This window comes from Heliangelus exortis, chromosome 22, assembly GCF_036169615.1.
Source record: "Heliangelus exortis chromosome 22, bHelExo1.hap1, whole genome shotgun sequence".
Lineage (NCBI taxonomy): Eukaryota > Metazoa > Chordata > Aves > Apodiformes > Trochilidae > Heliangelus > Heliangelus exortis.
The window spans coordinates 835,097-850,226 of NC_092443.1; the positions used below are offsets into that span (position 1 = coordinate 835,097).

A 15,130-nucleotide genomic window follows, 5' to 3' on the forward strand; every position below is an offset into this window, starting at 1 on the left:
GGGAAATATCACCTGGTTTACTACTTTAATGATAGGCAATGCAATCAAGTTGCCTAACAGTTGCCTCTCAGCTTCTTGACAGCTTCCAAGCCTAGGAGAATCTTCAAGTTAACATGCTATGCTTAATTTCCTTTGGGTCAAACTCATAAGAAATCTAATTTGTCTCAGGAGCAGCTCTGGATTTCAGCAGACTGCTGATGAGTAATACAGAGGAGAGAGAAAGGCCATTTACTGTCTCACACAGAACTGCTGGAGAAGGTAATTGATCAATTATATATTTAGAAACAACTGGGAAGAGAGCTGGTGGTGGCCAGATGATTCTATTTTAACACCTCCCTCTCTCTGCAGGCAGAGTGGAAATACAAACATGTATGTTAAAAATCACTGGAGTCAGTGGGACATGTCAGAATGACCCCATGCAGTGAGGGGTCCCTCCCAGGCACTCAGAGCAATCAGAGCAGCAGATACATTACCAGGCTGGGGGTGGGCTTAGGCATCGTCTTCCGTGCTCTGTGGACCTTGACTTCAGTGTTAGCAGCTGTGGCTTTTTTAGCATCCATGTCCTTGCTGCCCTCCCCGAGCTTGGCTGGCATGGTGGCAGGCAGCTGGGAAAAGGAGCCCAGAGTTCTCCCTTTGCTTCCTCCTCCTGGAAGGGTTTTTGCAGCATGGCCGGTGAGAGAAGCAAAGGTGCTGGTAGTCCTTAGAGGCTGCTCCTGTGCCATCTGCTTGGTTAGGATATATCCATTGCTCCCTGTGACAGAAGTCTGTGTGAAGTCATTAGCTTTCAGATGGTTCTGCTTCCCAGTCTCACCATCTCGTTCAGAAATGCCATTTTCTGCTATCCTATTTAACTTAGTACCAGAGTCCTGCTGGCTCGCTTTCGTGTTGTCCTGAGTGGTTTTAGCTGGGTTTGGGTGGCTCCCAGCTTCACTGTGCTCACAGGAACCATTGGTTTCCCCATCTACTGCCATTTTTGGTTCCCCCGTTGGCTTTTCTGTAGCACTTTCATCTGCAGCCATGGCATTAAACCCTGGGGGAAGAGGGAGAGGGAGGAAGAGAAGAGAAAGAAAAGGGTCACAAGCAGAATTCAAACCCCACAGAGGATACACAGCTACTTACAGGGAGGAACAGTGGAGAACACACAGGAGCACACACAGGAGGGCAGAGGCAGAACCCCCACCTCCAGCAAGCAGTCATCGAGTGCATCTCCAAGCATGACCCAAAGCCATCACCTCCATCTGCTGCCCTCTCGTGCCACCCAGACCACCTTCTGTGCACTGAAAGCTCTGACAGACACAAAAGGGTTTGTTCTGGATAGCAACAACTCTGGGAGAAGATGAAGTTCTAGTTTTTTCATTGTTCTTTAACTATTTGAGAAGTCCTGTGCAGAGGGAGCCAACAGCTGTGCCCTTATTCTTTTAATCCTTGTTTCTCTTTTTGCATTTGGTGACTGTGCTGTGGCCATTTAAACAACTATTTCAGCAAAGTCAGTGCCAGAAGAAAACAAAAAAAAATGAGCTCCCTAACCACAGCTGGAGGTTTCTAGTGCTCAGCACTGGGCACCTGGCCGAATGAAGCCTTCAGTATTTGTTGATTTAAATACAGTGCACTCCCACCAGAGCACTCAAATAACTTCAGTGCCTGACTATTAGATAAACTGAATAAGCAGAGGGCAAGAATTGCTCTACCTGCCACAAAGGCAACCAAACCAAGGTAAATTAGAGCACTGCCCTGGGGGAAAGAATAACTGCATTATTCCAGAAAGAGTCATGGACTTTATGAAAAATCCATGAAGCTAAAATTAAAATCCCACATACAGTTTTTGCCCCCACACACATTCTTATCAAGTGTGCAAACTGCAATCTGATTGACTGTGGAAGTGCCATCAATCCTCTAAAAACAAGCACCAGGCTCCCAAATCTGTATGACTTGAGATTTGACAAAACAAAGATATGAAATTCCATAGCCCCTGAGGTTGCACGAAGGGGAGAACTTGGCAGCAGGAGTCAGGGGTATGGTTCTGATTTAACAGGATTAGGCACCCACTCTGCCTGCCCATCAACACCTGCAGAGGCTGCAGGGTGATCCAAGGTTCTGTGGCTTCCAGCTCCAGCCCCCACCACCAGTGGGTTGAGCAGAATGGGGTCTGCAGCCTCCAACAGAGCTGAGCCTGCAGGCAGGGCTGTCCTGAGCTGCTGGGACAAACCTCTGGGGGGAAAGATTATCTCCAGCTGCCTGTTCCATTTTCTGGCAGCACTAAAATAAATCAATAAATACTTTGGAATAGTAGCAAACAGAGTTCCTGAGCAGCACAGGGCTCCACAGCCACCCCACCAACTGCAGGAGCTCATCATCCCTGAGTCCTACCTGAAGTTCCAATTGCAGAGATTCCCAAGAAGAACTGAACTGCCTTATGTCAGGAGCTCTGTAGCTCAGCAAGATGTGTAACCCAGTTCAGTTTTGGTTCTCACAATCAAAACACCTGGTCTGGTAACAGGAAAACAAGAGTTGCCCTCCCAGGCCAGGCTACTGCTCTAATTGCTGTGGGGCTCTGCCTCCAAGTCAGAGAAACACAGAACCACAGAACCCCAGAAACCACAGAACCCTGCAGCCATGGAACCCAGAACTCCAGAATGACAGAATGCTTTGGCTTCCAAGGGACCTTCAAGATCACCCAGTGCCTTCCCTGCCATGGCCAGGGACACCTCCCACAGCCCAGGTCTGTCCAAGAGATGAGCTTCAGCCCCCCCCAGCCACAGCCAGAGGGAACCAAACCACCTCTGTGGAGGCCACAGGGGATGAGGAACCACCAGAAACTTTCTGTATGCAGGGAGCCAGATGATCAGCTCAAATCTCAGTATTACTATCAGAATGCTCTGAAAAAAAATATGGTTTTAAAATTCACATCTCACTGCTCAATGAGACAGAACAAGAAAAGTATGCAAGATCTAAGGAAAAAAATACAAATTAAAAATTTTAAAAAAGGCCTACAACCAAATGCAACGTTATCTGCTCTGTAACTTTTACATGTTTTCTGTGCTGAGCAGGGCAGACACTGCAGTGCCCCTGTCCTGCCCCCAGCACAGAGCACAGGGCAGCTCCAGCTCCTGCCAGAGGAACATCAAACTCTCAGCTAAGCAAAGACAGAGCTCAAATAAAAAGCTGAGGCTTCTGAATGGTGTAAGCACTGTATGCATTTATATACACATACATTTTCCACATTTTTTTTACCTTGAGCACTTTGCAGATAATCTTTAGAACACCACAGTCCTTTTTATTTGACACACAACGGTCCTGCTGGAGAAACTTTTAAAAGCAAGAAATGCACCTGCTTATAATCCCTGTGTTACAACAGTTTCCTCCCTACGTCCTCCTCAAAGTCAAGAGAAAAAGAAAACTGTAAAGCATTGAGAAGCCCAACTGACATAAAAGGATGCCAAAGGGATGGGGCTGAAACCATCCAGACTGGAGAGAACTGATGGTCAGAGCTGTATCCACTGGGAAGGAAAGCACCATCTCTATTGTTGAAGCCAAAAAGCAGAATACTTTGAAGCCAAGAAAGGATGAGAATTAAGTGTTTCAGGCCAAGTTCCTCTCTGGGGGGAGTTACTGATGGTCTCTTCTTCCCTCCACCCTTTTAAATTCATGAAGGTGGGTGATATCCACCCAGAAACCTGGCCTGGTATTTCCAAAACACAAGTGCTGCTCCTCCCAGTGCCCTGGAGCACTGTCACCCTCTGGCAGTGTCACTGCTTCCCACCTCCTGTCAGACATGCCAACAGTCAGAATAGGAAAAGAAGGAAAAAAAAAAAGAAAAACCAAGAGCAACTTCTGCTCAGGACGATGCAGGTTGGGTACACTGCATCTGACCCAGGGCAATCCCAGCAGTGACTCCAAGCAGCTTAATGGCCAGCATGAAATTAATTCACTCCTTCAGTGTGGGATCATCTCAGCAGTCTCAGCTCAGCCAGGTCCCTCTGGATGCCAGGCCAGCCACAGCACCCAGCCTGCTGTCACCTGCAAATGTGCTGAGCCTGCACCTGACCCCACTCTCTGTGTCACTGACAAAGACATTAAAGGGTGCTGGGCTCATCCTCCTCACCAAGGGAAACAATTGTTCAAGCAAACTTAGAAAGAGAAATCTCAGGCTTCAGGGCAGTTTTCCAGCTCGTGTATCCCAGCTCCAGATGTTCCCACCCATCCCTGAGCCAGGAAATAGAGCTCAGAGAAACTACTTCATGCCATCTTCCAGGTCTGCTGCAGTGAGTTCATGTGCACACAACACTCAAAAATGTAAATTCCTTGCCAACACTGAACACTGTTATTAACAGAATTCAGGGACATTAACTGATTGAACTCCTGTGATGATCCCAGCTGGGTAACAAAGGTCAGAGAAGAACAAAGCACACAGCACAAGGATCACACAAATTATTGTCTTCTACACACATGGTATGCTTGGGAAGGGAGGATACAATTCAGCCATTACCACAGGAATGGAGACTATGCAGCTCATGTTTTAGGACCCTTCCTTCCCCAGGAACAGAACAGGACAAGAGGCTGGAAGCTGAGCACCATGTGAAGCCTCGAGACTGTCCCTGTACAGGGAGAGTTCTTAGATTCCTTTTGTCACACAGTATTTACTATTACTCAAGACATACAAGCCACAGATATGTCTCTCTTCCCACTCTCATTCTCAATTTTCAGTTCCACAGATCTCAAAGCTTACCTGAACATCAACCAAGAGCTAAAAAAGCTGGCTGTACACTCCTGAGACAAGCCAGCCTCCTCTCAGAGCACCATGACCTCCCCCTGACATCTCAAACCCTGTCTCTGGCCTGCCCAGATCAGAGGTCCATCCACAACTGGCACCAGCAGCAGCACTCACGTGCTCCCAGTTAATATGCAAGCCCCATGGCCACATCTGACACAGCATTCAGTATTTTGCCTGTTCTGAGCTTTACTTTCTAACTAGAGCAGCTTGACAAGACATGATGTTGGACAGAAGATAAAGCAATGCTGTACTCACACACACCTGAACCAAGTCCAAAATTTGCTCCTAGCTTAGACCAGATATGCTGATGGGGCCAGGTCAGTGCTTTTCTAAGATTCTATTAAGGAGCAGAGAACAAAAACACATCAAAGCCCTACAGAGAAGTAACCAGTAAAGGAAAGATCAAGTCATGGAAAAAAGGAGGGAAAAGATAAAGGGCAGTGGGTTTTTTTCCCAATCCCAATGACATGGTTATTGTGCTCATGCAACCCACAGACAACCACGCAGGAAAGATTTCATCATTAATGTGTGTGCTGCATCCTGCAAAGGAAAGGGAGCTGAAACAATGCAGATGGAATGATACATCCCACAGGGACACAAGGTGTGGAGCAGGGAAACCCAGCAGCCATCCTGCAGCTATCAGTGCCTCTTCTGGAGCAACAGAGAAACTCAAGAGGAAAACAGAAAGTTAACTTCAGGAGAGGGAGGAAGGAGCCAGGGCACTGCGTGGCAGGGATCAGAGTTCAGCTCAAACCAGGCACACAGAGGAGGTTCAAAGTAACTCCCTTGCTTTCCACTGCCACCCCAAAGCAGAAGTGAAAGTGAGTTGTTCTCCTTCAGGTGGGTGGAGATGGATGGACTGAAAAGCAAATTTACATCTTCTGGGAAACAGCCCTGCTCAGAGTAAACAGAGGAGGAGAAGGAACCACCTGAGGGCCTCGGGGGACAGAGCACATCTCCAGGCCCTCAGCTCTGTTCCCATCATGTGCCAACCTCAGGAGTGAGATCTGGCCCTCAGTCAGGGCAGGTGCTCACCTTCCTCTTTATTGTTGGTGATGTCTTTCAGCAGCTCAGTCTTCATGCAGGCCTCTTTCCTTGTGTCTCCCTTACTCAGCACTGCTCGCTAGGGGTGGGGAGAGAAGGGAGGGGGAAAAAAAAAACAACAAACATGGTTTAGCTCAAGGTTCATAGACATGTTGCATCTAAAACAAGAGACAATCATGGACACATCCTGTTTACAATACGGGCAAACCTCATTCTGCAAAATAAAGCTGCCAGGAAACTGCCACGGAGGCACAGGTCAAAGATAACAAGAGCCAAGGCTGACCCAGCTGCTGCCCCATCTCGTCCCAGAGCTGGGGGGCTTCAAGCTGCACCCCAGCCTGAGACCTGAGACCTCACAGCTCTGGGATAAACTGCAGCCAGACAGGTTTCCTGACTGCTTGGGAATCCACTGAGTCTGTCTGAGCAGGCATGGATTGACATGGTCATGGAAGGCACCTCAAGATGAGCCTTATTCTCAAAAAACTTCTCAGGTCTAAGGTGGGGGGAAGGAGATCCCCGTCTTCTCATTACACATCATTCCCTCTCATGTGCAGCCCAAGTAGGCTTCTGCTGGTTGGTTCAGGTTTTTCCGCAGTTCATTCAACAAAACTTACAGAATGACACAAAGTATCAGTGAGCTGCACCTGAGGCACCATTCACAACATCCAGGTTTAGAAAACTTAATGAGCTCCGATTTTAATTCTATAGAAAGTAATTTGCCATGCCCCTCCCCCCTTTTTTTTTTTCTTAATTTTTCTGTAAAAAGGGAGATGACAGCCATGAGCAGCGTAGGGAGCTCTGGGGCTGCTCCTGCTGCTTCCAGCCACCCCATCAGGTTTGTTCCCATGAGAGCAGGACCATCCTCACTGCCATCCTCTGCAAATCTACACAGAGCTGATGGGAAAGAGGAACCTGGAGGACAAACAGGGTGCTTGGGAAAGCCACCACCACCTGCCAAGCCCACAAGGAGTGAAGGGCACCCTCAAGGACTGCTCCTCTGGGGAGGAGGAAGGTGGAGGAAGGCCACATCTTGATGCTCCCAGCACGAGAGAACTCGTGACCCAAGAAAACCACCTTCAGATGATCAGACACACACAGAAAAGCAAGCCAGAAGCATCTGCAACCTCAGCTCAGGCAACCAAGCAGGTATCCTGGAACAGAACACACCTCCAGCTGACACTGCCCAGCAGCTTCCATCAGGAAACAATCAGAAAAACACAGCCCAAAGTTTGAACACGCACCAGATTTCTTTATTTGCTAAGCCAATTATATGTATATATATATCCTTGTAGCAAGCATCTGCTTGTAAACCCTACATCTACTGTACCCAGACCTCTTGTTCACTGGGAATAACTCCCTTCTTCTCCTGGAGTTACCCTGCTGCAAGGCTGTTCCCTCTGCCAAGGGAAGTGCAGGGAGCTGGAGCACCCCAGTGGCTCCCACCACGAGCAGGGCACCCAGCCCCTTGTCACAGCCTCGGTCTAACAGAGACAACCTTGTTTCTCCAACCATTGTTTCAACAAGAAAAGCTCTGGATATTCCTGCCATTGAAGTGACTCATGCTGGAAGCCCCAGCAGCTCATTTTTACCCATTCAATTTTCAGTTTATCTTACAAGCAGCAACCCCACGCCACAAGCCCCCCAGCCCAGAGGTGTTGCTGCTGCTCAGCCCATCCTGCCTGCAGAAAAACCACTGCAGGAACCCTGGAATCAACCAGAGCTCAGCACCTAAACACCATCCCTGCCTCCTCACTGCCATTACCAGCAGCCTGGGGCTGCCCCAGGGCCAGGCCAGAGGCAGCTGCTCTTGAAGCAGAATTCTCAATGCCAAGAGAACCAGAAAGAAACCACTGCTTGTCTCCTGCCAGAACACAAAGCTGGGTGCCAAGGCAAGGGTGACAGAGGTGGCAGCTGCTGGTGGCTCCTGGTCCCTATCTCAGGCACACAGCCCCTGCCAGTAGCAGCTTTGCAGCCTCCACACCTCTCTGAAACACACAGAAACTCAGCATCGAGGTAGAAAACAAAGTAATAATCAAAGGGGAACGAAAAAACCAAGCCAACTGTGAATTTTGAAGCATTTTTTGATCAGAAGGAAACTACAGGAAATCCCTGCAAAGTGCTCAGAGCCTCTGCCCCCCAAGGCCATCGCTCTCCCCATCAGCACCCAGCAGATGCAGCCCCCAGCACCCACTCAGCACCCACCCCTGCCCACTCATCCCCACCCAGCCAACTGCACAGCAACTTCACCACCAGTCTTAATACCTCCATTTGTGTGCGTGTGTGTGTTGGGTTTGGGGTTGTTTTGGCTTTTTTTTTTTTTTTTTTTCTCCTCTCTCCCTTAAATTCCAAGCAAACTTCCCTTTCTGCTCCCACTCCCCAGGCCCCAATCCGTCTCCAGCTCCCGATTGCCAGGGAAATCCTATACCCACCCTCCCTGCCGAGCAATGTCTGCTCTTGCAGCAGTCCCAACAAAGCCAACTGCCAGCACGCCTGCTTCACAATAAAAGTCTCACTCTCTCCATTTCTTTTTCCTCCTCCTTCCCCCCTTCCCCGCAGCTTTCTCACCGACCCCATGCAGATTTTTCACCTTCCGTGGCTGGAGAACCTCCAGAAAGTGAACACACCACCAGGAAACAAGTGCTACCCCCCACCCCCACCCCCCAACCTGTTTATTTTTAGGTTTCAAGGGGAAGGAAAAAATTATTGCGTCTTAAGAAAGACTGATTAGGTCTTTGGAATGGCTTTAGAAGCCACGAGGATCCAAGCAGAGGAGCTAATGCTGGGTTAGTTTTTCTTCTCCACCTCTGTTTACAAGAAAACAGGGCTCCTCTCCTCTGCCAGGTCTTTGGAGGGGATGGAAGATGGGGCAGACAAGCCAAGGAAAGGCTCTGCACCATTTCCAGATGATGAACAGAAACTACAGTGGTGCCTTTAAAACAAAAAAAAAAAAAAAAAAAGAAAAGAAAAAGAGCAAGGCTGGGAAGCACAGAGGGAGCTTTCTCAGCCTCCTCCTTGGCATTTCCACATTTCCACCAGCCATCCTGGTGCCCTTCACAAGGTCCAAACAGGTTTTATAGGCAAAGACAAAATGTGCACAGCTAAACTCCAACATACTGCAGCTTACCAAGCCCAGGAGACCAGAGTCACATCAGGAACCAGAGCTCTCTCCAGGCAGCCCAGGAAGGAGCAGAGGCTGATGTGCCAAGATGTCTGTCTTCACCAAGGTCCAGCTTGCTATTTTTTAATTTTTTTTTTTTTTTTTTGTCTTAAAAATCAACCATCCGGGAACCCGAGGCATTGCAGCAGCATTATTTAGGTTGGAGCCATGCTAAAGCAGGATGCTCTGAGAGAGGGCTGGGGCAGAAGGATCTCTTTAAAACTCTGCTGGCTCCTGGTTGGGGCAGCAGCATCTCCCGTGCTCTGCCCACAGACCCCAGAGGGGGACAGACCCATCCTGTGAAGCCACATCCAAGGGACACCAACCCCTCAGAGGTGACACCATGGGGCACACTTCCCACAGGCAGCTGGGACGTGCACCCCAACACCAGCTCCCTGGCTGGCAGAGCTCTCTGCAGCCCTTCATTCAGGATTTCACCTCCCATGCAGGGAGCAGGGAGGGTTGCAATGCACCCAGCAAGCCAGGCAGAGAGACAAAGCTCCCAGTGCATGATGCAACCCCAGCAGCAACAGTCTCCAGTTTTTTTCCTCTCTTTTCCTCCTAAAAGAAATACATAAAACAACACAACCCAAACAAATTTGCTTATAATAACCCTTGCCTGAAGAGAAGATAAATATTTGGTCGTTAGTTGTATAGGAAGCAATGATTAAGAAAATGCTTGCAGGCAGGTGAAGGCTCCTCACTTATCAGTGCTGCTCAGCTCTGCTGTGCTCGGGCAAGGTCTGGGATCACTGCTCATGGGGATGCTGACCACGGGCCTGCCATTAGAAGCAGCAGAAATATTTAATCTGGAGAAGGAAGGAAAGGTGACCACTAGAATACCCAGCCTACAAAGCAGGCACCAGTCTCAAAGCTCTTTCTTTTTTGTTTTCCTTCTTGATTAAGGCCACTTCCTTATAAGCCTCGTGCAATCATGTGAACATGGAATTTTATCTACAGCTCACAACAAGCACTGCCCTCAGCCTGAAGTTTGTCCCCAAATCAAACTCTTTGCCATTCTTTTGTTTCCTGAATTCTTTTCATCCAGGCTTTTCCTGAAACAAAAGCCACATTTTCTACCCCCGTGTCCTTTCTCCTATTCCAGCCACACAAATCAACTCCCAAACCAAGGGGAAGGGTAGAAATGAGGCACAAGTCCCTGCATGCAACAGCTGGGAAGAAGGAGACACGTGCATGAAACACAACAGGACTTTCAAGTGACTTCTCGGAAGACACCGCGGTCCCCAGTGGTGAGCAGGCTCCAGATGAGGGGGGGTCTGCAGAGCCCCTGCCCCTCCTGTAAAGGGGAGGCTGATCTCCCAGACACCAGCTGGGAAGCACTGTACCCACGGAGCTGTGTCTCAGTAGAGTTAAAGCCCTTGCAACTTGTATGTGCAGGCAAGTGTAAATCCACAGCAGACAAAGACATCTCCTCCTTCCATGGGCTGAGGTTGAGCCAGAAGTACAGCTGGGAAGGGAGAAAGAAAAACCTAGAATGGAGACCAAGATCCATCACTAGCTCTAGCAAAAGCAAACCAGCCATTTCAGAAACCCCCAGATCCCAAGAAGGCTTAGCCAGGATAAAACTGCAGCATCAAGAAGAGCCTGGAAGCGAGCAGGTTGGCAGCTCAAGCCCATCAACCAGGGCCCAGGCACCTCTCCAGCCTCCATGCTCCTCTTCCTCCCACCCCCAAACCATCACAGAAGCTCTTTCTCCCCCTGCCCATCCCGGCAGAAGGGTTTGCTAGGATGGTGGAGGAGGGAAAGCTCCGTGTGGGCTTCCCATAGGAGCTGGAGGACCTCGCTGAGCTGCCCACACCTCCTCGGGCTGGGTCACCTCCAGGCAGCGATGTCTGCAAGCGGGAAAAGCAGTCAGAGAGAGAGGGGAAAAAGAAGAAAGGAAGAAAAAGAAAAGAGACCAAAAAAAAGACAAAATAATAATAAAAATAATAAAACTTGCACCCTGGGGCCTGTCCCTCTAATAACTACAGCAAAACCTCACCAAGGCTTTACTCTCCTGGAGGGTGGGAAAGGGACACGGCGCTGCCCAGCACCCGGAGTCCTGGAGGTGGGAGATCCTCACACCCTCTCCTCCATGGCCTCCGGGCTTCGTCCCCGGCGTGGGGCCTTTTTTTTCTGCTCTGTCATTAAGAGTGGAGCCTTTTCCTTCAATCCCAAGAACTGCACTGATTTAGATCATCTTCCCCGGCTCACCTCCCCCTACAGGCAGCTCCCTCCCGAGCATGCTCAGCTCGGCCTGGCGCTGCCATTTCATAACTGCATTGTTTACAGCCACAGCCTGACCTGCCATCTTTGGGCAGCAGCACAGCAGAGGGGGGATCACCTCCCACCCGGACCCCTCCTCAGGAAAAGCTGCCCTGGAGAAGGGAGACTGCAAAAGCCTGGAGAGCAGCAGGGCTGGGGGGTTGTGCTTGGTGGGTTTGTTGTTGTTTCTTCTGGGTTGTTTTTGTTTTGGTTTGTTTTCTTCCTGTTTTTATTTTTCCCCACCCCCTTCCTTGATTTTAGGTCCAAATCCACCTGCTCTGGAGGGAGAATTTAACCCCTTTTGGGGGCGGGGGGGTCCCACAGAGCTGGATGCAAAATGCCAGCCATGATTTTTAGCTTCTTCAAATCACAACCGTGCTTCGATGTCACCTAAAAATATAATCCCCAGCCCAGTCTGCCATCCTCTGTCAGGCCTTCCTCTGCAAGGGAAAGGCTTGGAAAGATGGTGTTTCCCTTGAATAAACAAGTTGGCTTGGTCCCAGCACATAGAGTTTTGTCCTTAAATGCAAACCAGAGTATTTTTGCAGGCACACAGGAAAATGAGGAGAGGAGGAGGGGAAAAGTTCCTCATTTAACACCAAGAGCTCCATGAAAAGCCTTGCAAGGTTGCTCCCAGCCCCTCTCTCTTCTCCCCGTCTGTGTTGATCGTACTTTACAGGTGAAAGCAGCTCTGACTTGTGACGGAGAGAAAATGCCAGAAGAGCTGGAGGTTTCCTCATCCTTGGAACAAGGACAAGTTGTGAAAAGCCTGCTTTGCTGCTCCGACACAGCATGGCAGCATTGCAGAGAGGACACTCGCACCTCAGAGCTTCTTAACCCCACCACCTCCACCAGCTTTGCCCCCTCCTGATGGGGACTGAAGGAAAAAGATAAATACATTGCCTGGTTTGGAAGAAGCAAGCTGTTCTGTTGGATCCCGGAATATTTTTTAAAAAGCTTGCTCTACATTTTTTCCTCTACTCTTTCTTTTTTATTATTATTATTTAAGGACAGTTTCCAATTAGCTCGTACGGTGTGTGAGCTTCACACCCGCTGCTTTCCTGACTACTGTAAATCCTGGCAGGCACTGCTGCCCATCCTCCTCCTCCTCCTCTGCCCCCCTGCAGGACCAATGCCACCATCCAGCATCACCAGACATTTTCTCCTCCAGCCACGAGATCAAGGATGCAAGGGTCTCCCCTGCAAAGAGGGGCTGGTGTCAAAGCTCTGAGTCAACAGGAGTCAAAATTAACTGGCTGAAGATGGTAGTTAAGGGTTAGAAATTCCTGATCTGCTTTCCAAATCACTGACATTACATGTCACTGCAGGAACATATGGTCCTGAGCCTCACGAGCTGCCACAGCCCCGAGCCCTTCGGATGAACCAAAAACCAGGGAGCTCTCCCACTGAGGCCATTCCTCGACCACTCTCAGCTCCAGGAGTAGGCACAGGAAAGAGAAAAACTTCAGGGAAAAAGCAGCAGTAATCAAGCCAGCCCTCCCCCAAACCAGCTGGCCAAAGAAGCTCCTTAAAACTCTTTGTTTTCCTGAATAAAATCGCTCCCTGGCATTGCACGGGGTGGTGAGGAGATGGCACCATGGGGCAGAGGTCAGGGGAGCCACAGCCCCATCCTGAGCCCCCAGGTCCTGCACCCCCACTGCCAGGCTCAGGCTTGGTCTGTCCGGGGTCAAATCAGCAGAAAATGTGCCCCTTGGGTGCTGCAAAGCCCAGTGCTGCCCAGAGATGTTCTTCAGAAGAGGGGCAGAGCTCGTGCTGGCACTTAAAAGTCAGTGAAGGGGGGGGGGAAAAAACCCCAAAGCCCCAAATTTGGGGCTCTTAACCCCTGCTGGAAAGCAGCACCAAGTCCAGCCCTTGGGTTTCTCTCTTCTCTCCAAAGTAGGTCAGGCTGTGCAGCATCTCTCTGCAGAGGCTTTCAAAGGGCACCAGCCAGCAGGGATGGAGCATTCCGTGTTCTGGGCCAGCTGTCACACCAGTGTCACCCTGGTCACCACTACACGTTGCACACACCCCGGTGTTTGTTTGGCTTGTTTTTTTTTCCTCAGCCTTCATCAAGCCCAAAGCACGTTTTGTTCCCAGGATGGGAGCTGATGATCAGGGCAGGGCGTCAAGGCCTCTGCTTTTCACTCTTGGACAGAAATCTTGTTTCTCTCCTCCCGATGCCTTCTCCTTCAGCACGTATCTTCTAGATGACAAATAGTGGGCATATTTCTCGTCCAGTGAAGACACGAGACTCGGATTAGGTATCACAGGCCACCCTGTAAGCTTTTAAATGCCATCTTCACATCTCACTCCTCAAGTGAAAATTCCACAGAGTGTCTGCACAACCCTGTCCCCAGAGCCCAGCCAGCCCAGGCTGCTGATCTGCCCACTGACAGGGTGCATGGGCTGCCCATGGCCCTGGGACATTCAGTGTCCCCAGCCGAGCTTTGTGGCAGCCAACAGAGCTGTCTGCACGAAACATGAATGACAGGAAAAAAAAATAAAAAAATAAAACCACCCCAAGAGCACGGCAGAGCCAGGGGTCTGATTTTTAGGCTGCTTTCAAAACAAGCTGCAGACATGGGCCTCCTGCCATGAAAACAACCACGGATGTTTAGTTTTAATCAGCTGTTCCCTTGGATTGCAAGCTATAAAAAAAAAATAATTAAAAAATAAAACAGAAGAGAGAGGGGAGAAAGCCACCCCAAAATAAAAAGGCTTGTTTCTTCCTGGTAAAATAATCTTGGCTGCTGCCTCCAGCTGAAGAATTGCTGTAGGCTTGCTTGGTGCAAGCAGAGGCTGTCAAAAGAGACCCAAGTGAGGAGGTGCCATGAGGCCACAGGCCCTCTCCTCTCCTTTCCTCCTCTCCCCTTTGGAACTTCATCCTTCAAGCAGCTTCTTGGGAACCCCAGAGTTTGCTCCTCTTCCTTACAAGAGCTGCAAGCAGGGAGAGCTCCTGGGAGAACCATATTTTCCAGAAACTTCACACTTTATAAAATGAAAATGTTGTGTTGTTTTTTTTTTTTTTAAAGCACCCAATAAATAAATAAATAAATATATGAAACCATGCCAAACAAACCTCCCCAACCTGGAAGACAAATAAAAGACCACCCGAACACGAGGAAACAAAGCCCAAGCCTCCCAGGAGGCAGGAGATGTCAGCTGCAAAGTCCCTGCAAGCCCATGGCACAGCAGAAGGTGACAATGAGGGAAGGGACAGAGCCAGGCCAGCCTCCTCCTGACAGCACCCACTGCACCCGCCTGCCCTCCCCGCCTGGGGCAGCAAAACCAAGGTAGAGAGGAACAAATATATAAATAAATAAACAACCCCCAGCCATGATTTCCCCCAACTCTCTTCCTCCTCTCCAAGGTTCCTCCTTCCCCAGCAGCAGGAACCTGCCTGCCTGCAGCCAGGGGAGCTGGACCCTGCTGTACCTGCCGACATCTGTTGTCTTCTTCTGATGAAGACTCAAAGAGTTGCATATTCCAGATCCTCATGAGCAGTGATTCAGTTTCTGCTCATGTGATAAAAGCTCCCTCTACAGAGTGAGCATGCCCAGAGGAGACCATTTCACTGCTCCCTCCAAGCTGCAGCCATTTCACAGAGAACCTGCCGGCTCCAGGGCGTCCATTGGAGCGCGATTATCCCAGGGACCCACCGGTAATGCAGAGCATCTGTCAACCTCCTGACAGGGTGCCAAGGCCTCAGAAAAACTGATCACTGGCCTCAAAAGGAAAAAAGAAAAAAAAAAAAAAAAAAAAAAAAAAAGGGAAAAAAAAAAAAAGGTGCATTAAAAAAATTATATTTAAAAAAGCCTTTTAAACCATAGAGCAAGGTGTGCCGTCTCAGTGGCCTTCAAGGGTAGCCCTTGCCCTCAGGGAAAGGAGAAGCA

The 15,130-nt window shown here is 49.5% G+C and overlaps 1 protein-coding gene across 21 annotated transcripts in view; it reads right to left on the reverse strand.

Annotated features, from left to right (window-relative positions):
- Positions 1 to 15,130, reverse strand: part of EHMT1 (euchromatic histone lysine methyltransferase 1) — a 93,517-nt gene that overhangs the window by 42,932 nt on the left and 35,455 nt on the right. For 14 of the 21 annotated variants that reach the window (XM_071766551.1, XM_071766559.1, XM_071766552.1 and 11 more), the window contains exons 2-3: positions 5,807 to 5,894; positions 474 to 1,030 (exon numbers count right to left, since the gene is read on the reverse strand). In XM_071766551.1, coding sequence (XP_071622652.1) covers positions 474 to 1,030; positions 5,807 to 5,894 — 645 coding nt within the window. Of the gene's footprint in view, positions 1 to 473; positions 1,031 to 2,367; positions 2,511 to 5,806; positions 5,895 to 8,939; positions 10,441 to 10,974; positions 11,273 to 14,672; positions 14,794 to 15,130 lie in introns of those variants that run through there. The other 7 variants (XM_071766547.1, XM_071766543.1, XM_071766563.1 and 4 more) reach the window with 5 other exon arrangements.